This window comes from Arabidopsis lyrata (genome assembly GCF_000004255.2).
Source record: "Arabidopsis lyrata subsp. lyrata unplaced genomic scaffold ARALYscaffold_6, whole genome shotgun sequence".
NCBI lineage: Eukaryota > Viridiplantae > Streptophyta > Magnoliopsida > Brassicales > Brassicaceae > Arabidopsis > Arabidopsis lyrata.
The window spans coordinates 23,180,034-23,186,422 of NW_003302550.1; the positions used below are offsets into that span (position 1 = coordinate 23,180,034).

The following is a 6,389-nucleotide window of genomic DNA, read 5'->3' on the forward strand; positions in this document are numbered from 1 at the left end:
AAAGAGCCAACACCTCCTAGGTCATCCACACATGAAACCGACGATTCATCATCATCCGGTGAAGGGTCCGGCGCCGGAGAAGGTGACGGCGGTTCGAATCTAATCGCAGTCTCATCCCACGAATTGATTAATTTCGGATTTGCAGATATGAAGATGAAGAAGACGAAACAGAGACAGAATCTCACCATTAAAATCGAAATCATTTAACCATTGTTCCACAAAACAAAGAAGACATTTGGATTCGAAGAACAAAGAGGCTAAACAACAAAATAACCGTTACGTCTCTACGAGAGTTTCAAAATTAGAGAAAAACAGATTGAAGAAACAGAGATTATTATACGAAGAAACAGAACAGAGATTATTAGAGAAAAATCTGAATCTGAACCAGAATCAAAATCGGGTGAAGAGTCGAGTAAAAGTCAAGTTTAAATTTGGTTAAAGTTGAATTAAATTAAACCGGGTTATGTGGTACCGGTTTATTGGCCGGTTCAATTGGAGGCGTAGTTTTAAGGATGAATCCGAAAGTACATGTTGCAATTGTGAGAATTATCTAAGTTTATGGTGAAATTTTCAGGGACAAAAAAGTTGGGGGGAAAAGCTGAGAATGCAACTAGTTTATGGCTATAAAATCAGCCAACCCCTTTTAAGACGAAAAAAAGAAGCAGACTTTGGTGACCAAACAAACAGTAGGAACTGAGCTGAACCGACTTTCGGTTAGTTTAAACCCGATAACCGATGGGTTGTGATTTGGTTAAAAACCAGGAAAGCACATTCTCGTAACTGAAGCCGAAAAAAAAGGTCCTACCGAGACTTGAACTCGGGTTACTGGATTCAGAGTCCAATGTCCTGACCACTAGACCATAGGACCAGTTGCTTCGAGTCCTGCCGTTCTAGTTTAAGACCTAGGCACGTTGAAGGACTACACCATCGTGGTCTCCGCCGATACGGCAGTCTGATCAAAACGATTCAAAAAAAGCTTTTTTTTTTCTGAAATTCACGAAAACTCCGATTCTGTTTCGTTTGTCGTGAAATCGGGTGATCTTCGCAATATGCATACGAGCTTGAGTGATACATCTCCGTGGTAGATGTATTGGCTTTGTTTGGTTAACGATGTTGATAGGATTAGGTTATGGTGAAATTAGAAAAATATTGGAGCTTTCCTGATTTTTTTTTGGCTAATTTGTTGATTATGAGTTTTGGTAAGCTTGGGGTGGTAGAGGATGTGATTAGGGTTTAGGCTGAAGATGAGAGGAAATGGGATCGAACCCAATTTGCATACTTTTATTTCTCTGGTGAGCTTGAGTTTTCATTGATTTGACAAAGCATGTATTTGAGGTTGTGGACAGTTGCAGGATCAGACCAAATGTTGTTACTTACCACAGGCATGATGATCAAGGAGTATTGTAAGGTAGGGTAGAGCTGTAAAAATTGGAGGTTTTGGAGTCAGATAAAATTGCATATGTGACAATGATCCAGATTTTGAGTCTTGTGTAGCTTTTTTATCAAGAAATGGATGAGAAGTGATATGACAATGATCCAGGTTTTGAGTCTGGCCTAGCTTTGTATCAAGATTTGGATGAGAAGTGACTTTCAGGTTCGGCCTCAGACCTCATGCATATTGTTTAGTGATTGGAGACTCTGCAAGAAGGGAAAATTGCATAAAGGTTATGTGGTTTTTAGGCAATATGATTCGTTAAGGAGGCCAATCCAAATGTAGTCAAATACACCACGTTAATGATTCATCCGTAAGGGGACAACTTAGATTTTTCTGTGTGTTGCATCCAAAGATGTACTGTGTACCCAAATTCCGAGTTCACCAACCACGGATGACCAGTTTTCGTCTGGTTAGGAGGTTATCACTTCTTGAAACAGTTTGAATGTTTCTCATAGACTGGTCATGTACTACCCACGTTTTTTGTATGGTTATCTAGGAGAAGAGATGAGCTGGTGACAATTCTGTTTTTGGCTTATATTGAGATTTACGTGCAGCCAGTCCTTTGCTTTAGGGAGCTTTGATAAGATGTTTAAGGAATTAATTACCCATCAAGAAGATATTGAAGGAGAAAAGGCTAAAGAGATTCATTCGACTTGCAAACCAGGGTTGGAATTTTGTGTACATAGTGATTGAGGAGAGAGATAGAAAGTGAAGGGACTTTAAATGTTAGACCCGTTGAAACTAGTGGTGGGCCTGTGAAGGTTGAGGTTGAGGTTGAGGATGAGGTTGAGGGAAGAGCAGCCTGCCCCAAAAAAAAAATATATCTTGTGCAACATGTGATGACTAGTAGCTTGGTCCTACATGCTTATCCAGATATATGCTGAGAAAGAAATATCAAAAGGTTAGCCACATTTTAGGAAGAACTAAATTTCCTAATGCTAGATTGCTCAAATAGGTGTTTGTGAGCTTTGTTCATTTAATAATTGCCATATATGTGGCTGTATTCACTGAATGATTAACAGGGAAAGCAGTTGAAAGAGATCTAACATGATGTATAGGTTTTGATTTTTAGGAGGCAAAGAGGCTTTCATGGGACCACACTGGATGATATTTGCAAAATACATTGTGGTTAAGGTTTGTCTCTGGAGCACATGTTGAGACTGGGATCTCTTCTGTGAGAACGCATTAATAGCTGTAATAAGTGTAGATAAAATTTGTGGACGGTAATTCCCGTGACATTTATGGAGGTATCTGTGATGTTTTTTCCTGTTAAAAAGACAAAGAAGGAGACCCAAAAAAGGTGAGAACAACTATACACAAAAAGAAATTTTTTTTGTCTGAAGACAAAGAGAGTGGTCAATGACCAGTACTCTCCTATATGTTGGGTTAAGACTTCTACTTGTTTTGCATCGTTGAGATACAATAGTGCCTGCTTAAAAGGCTTGTATTGGATGGAAACTGTAGAAGCTGGGCATGTTGATGTTATTGGTTGGTTCGAGCATGTATCGGAGAATGCTTGCAAGGTTCAAAGCGAGACTCTGCGCCGGATTCTTGAGCTCAACTCCGGAGTGGAGTATCTGAGGAAGTGGCTTGGGACTGTTGATGTAGAAAAGATGGACGATTATACCTTGGAAACTCTCTTTACTTCCTTGGTGCCTATTGTTTCACATGCTGATTTAGATCCTTATATTCAAAGAATTGCAGATGGAGAGACTTCTCCATTACTCACACAAGAACCCATCACTGTTCTGTCCCTCAGGTATATTTCTATATGCATCTTTGGATTTCTCTGTGGGTGTATGTGATATCTATTCTATCTTGATCCCTTTTCACTCTCTTTTTGACGCAGCTCTGGAACAACAGAAGGGAGACAAAAGTATGTTCCATTTACTCGTCATAGCGCACAAACTACTCTTCAGATTTTTCGATTATCAGCGGCTTACAGATCAAGGTTTCTTTTCATTTCCTTTCCTCTCTTTTCCATTAAAAAGTTTTTCATTTGCTCATAAATTCCTACTATGCGTTTACCAAAAAAAAAAAATTCCTACTATGCTTTTTCTTAAAGGTATTATCCAATAAGGGAAGGAGGGAGGATTCTTGAGTTTATCTACGCCGGGAAAGAATTTAAGACGCTAGGAGGATTGACAGTAGGAACGGCCACAACACATTACTATGCGAGCGAAGAGTTTAAAACTAAGCAAGAGACAACAAAGTCCTTCACTTGTAGCCCAAAAGAGGTCATCACAGGAGGTGATTTCGGGCAGTGCACGTATTGTCATCTCCTACTTGGTCTCCATTACTCCAGCCAAGTAGAGTTTGTAGCCTCTGCTTTTTCTTACACTATTGTCCAAGCTTTCTCCTTTTTCGAAGAAATCTGGAGAGAGATATGTGCTGACATCAAGGAAGGCAATCTTAGCTCAAGAATCACTCTGCCCAAGATGAGAAAAGCTGTATTGACTCTGATCAGACCAAACCCCTCTCTTGCTTCTCATATTGAAGAGGTCTGCACAGAGCTGGAATCAAATCTCGGATGGTTAGGGTTGATTCCAAAGCTTTGGCCAAATGCAAAATTTATCTCCTCAATCATGACAGGTTCCATGCTGCCGTACCTGAATAAGCTGAGGCATTACGCTGGCGGTTTGCCTTTGGTGAGCGCAGATTATGGGTCAACCGAGAGCTGGATCGGTGTGAACGTTGATCCTAATCTTCCCCCAGAAGACGTGAGCTTTGCTGTGATTCCCACTTTTAGTTACTTCGAGTTTATACCACTTTACAGGCGGCAGAATCAATCAGACATATGCAGTGACGGTGACTTTGTCGAAGAGAAACCTGTGCCGCTCTCTCAAGTCAAACTCGGACAGGAGTATGAACTTGTTCTAACCACTTTCACAGGTAAAGAGAAACCTCCACTGCATTTTCCATAGTCAATTGTTATAATCAATTAGCTTTTGCGCCTCTTTGCTTCCTCTGTTTCATCACTTAACTCTGTTTTATCACCTTCTACTTTGTACTCTGTTCAGGTCTTTATAGGTACAGATTAGGAGACGTTGTTGAAGTGACCGGTTTTCACAAAGGCACACCAAAGCTAAGTTTCATATACAGAAGAAAACTCATCTTAACCATCAACATTGACAAGAACACAGAAAAAGATCTTCAGAGAGTGGTTGATAAGGCGTCTCAGCTTCTGAGCCGAACCACACGAGCCGAAGTCGTTGACTTTACAAGCCACGCAGACGTTATAGCTAGTCCTGGTCACTATGTAATCTACTGGGAAATCAGAGGAGAGGCAGAGGATAAGGCTCTTGAAGAATGTTGCAAAGAGATGGATACTGCTTTTGTGGACTATGGTTATGTTGTGTCGAGGCGCATGAACTCAATCGGACCGCTCGAGCTACGAGTTGTGGAACGAGGCACGTTTGGGAAAGTGGCGGAAAGGTGCGTTGGGAAATGCGGTGGCTTGAACCAGTTTAAGACTCCTAGGTGTACGACCAATTCGGTTATGCTTAATATACTTGATGATTCTACTATCAAGAGATTTCGCAGTTCGGCTTATGACTAGAAGTCTGATTTCTGAATTTAGTTTTGGTGCTTTTATCTTTGTGATTCTATGGCGGCTGTGTTCTCGGATCTGACCATTTACAATGAAGAATAAAAGAATAAAAAGTTTCTTTTTGATTAAACTGGAGTAACTAAAACATTAATTTTTCAGTTTTAGATTTGCGTTTTGGAGGAAAGTTTATATGATTTTTGAGATGAAACTTGTGAAAATAACAATAATTAAAATTTTGTCTTAAATGAAAAATTGTTAAGTTCTTACTAGCATATGATAAGAATACTGAAAATATATTTAATCTATTTTTCTGGATTTTTATCGTCTACGAATTATACGTTACAAGATTTAACTTCGGATTATGAGACGGGCGGACAGCGACGACACCAGCATGAACCACGTATACAAATCCCGACCATCTTTACTAGTGAGTTATAACGGTGAGTAGAAAAGAATGTGTTGTTAGTAGTTAAGATTACTATATAGATGTCATTCACAACTTCATTATTCAGTCATAAAATTGCATTGATTTTGCAAACCAAATTAGAAATTTACTTTGCATTGTTTCCATTATAAGCCTGGGGTGAAGTAACCATACCATAGTGTGGGGTGGCATAATTTTGATAAAAAAATCAAACAATAAAAACATTTATTATCTAGTTTGATAAAGTTTCAAGAACACAAGATTAATAAGAATAACTTTCTTAACAAGAATAACAAGAATCAGCAGTGTCAAAGGCATCTTTGCTCTCTTCTTTCTCTTCTTGAGTGTCAGAAACTTCCTTGAACTTCTTCTTTTTACCCTCTTTCTCCTTCTCCTCATCAACTTCTTCAACTTCACCTTCGTTTTCTTTCTTTGGTTCATCTTCATTCTCATCGTCACTGATCTCCTTCTCAGTGGTTTTCTCGGTCCACAAATAAATCGGGTAACTAATGAACTCAGAGTGCTTCTTTACCAAGTCTTTGAGTCTCCTCTCCTCCAAGTATTCAAGCTTTGTCTCCAATTCCTTCATTCTCTTTTCTTTCTCCTCCTTAACATTCCTTAAACCAGCAACCTCTGTTCTCTCCACGTACTTCCCGTTACTGTTATTGTTGTTGTTACCACTAGAGAGCATTGTAGCGGTGGCTTCAGCTGGTTTAAGATTAAGCTTCAGGATTTCCTTCTCCATCAGCTGAAACCTCCATCTTAAGAAATTCTCTCTGTTCTTCTCTTCGTCTTCCTTAAAATCATCTCTGGACTCTACAAACTCCTCTCTCTCTTTAGGACGAGAAAACTCCGGTGAGAATTGATCATGAGTCTCCGTTGTTAAGTCTCTTCCCAACTCAGTCTCTACTTTCACATCATCACTTTTCGCCGGAAATTCACTCCCCAGCTCAGCTCTTATTCACTGATACCACAAGTGA

General features: G+C 39.6%; 1 protein-coding gene and 1 non-coding gene across 4 annotated transcripts; one reads left to right on the forward strand and one right to left on the reverse strand.

Annotated features, from left to right (window-relative positions):
- Positions 1 to 796: 796 nt before the first annotated feature.
- On the reverse strand, positions 797 to 868 carry TRNAQ-CUG. Its single transcript has one exon. It is a non-coding gene; the product is annotated as a tRNA-Gln (tRNA).
- A 1,379-nt stretch (positions 869 to 2,247) lies between these two features.
- Positions 2,248 to 5,115, forward strand: LOC9310933 (jasmonic acid-amido synthetase JAR1). Of its 3 annotated transcripts, none has more exons than XM_021020728.1 (5): positions 2,248 to 2,336; positions 2,508 to 3,194; positions 3,285 to 3,386; positions 3,501 to 4,327; positions 4,456 to 5,115. In XM_021020728.1, the coding sequence occupies exons 2-5, from the start codon at positions 2,887 to 2,889 to the stop codon at positions 4,992 to 4,994; spliced, it is 1,776 nt and encodes a 591-aa protein (XP_020876387.1). In that variant the 5' UTR covers positions 2,248 to 2,336; positions 2,508 to 2,886; the 3' UTR covers positions 4,995 to 5,115. The 3 variants fall into 3 exon arrangements, with proteins under 3 accessions (XP_020876387.1, XP_020876386.1, XP_002872780.1); XM_021020727.1 differs by having other exon boundaries at positions 2,253 to 2,336; positions 2,494 to 3,194; XM_002872734.2 differs by lacking the exon at positions 2,248 to 2,336 and having other exon boundaries at positions 2,360 to 3,194.
- Positions 5,116 to 6,389: the final 1,274 nt, after the last annotated feature.

What these genes read in the sequence shown, in the direction of transcription:
- LOC9310933 (XM_021020728.1), top strand. Translation starts at nt 2,887, where the DNA reads ATGGAAACTGTAGAAGCTGGGCATGTTGATGTTATTGGTTGGTTCGAG. An exon ending in ATCACTGTTCTGTCCCTCAG is followed by an intron (nt 3,195 to 3,284) that starts GTATATTTCTAT and finishes TTTTTGACGCAG; the next exon opens with CTCTGGAACAACAGAAGGGA. An exon ending in TGTTCTAACCACTTTCACAG is followed by an intron (nt 4,328 to 4,455) that starts GTAAAGAGAAAC and finishes TACTCTGTTCAG; the next exon opens with GTCTTTATAGGTACAGATTA.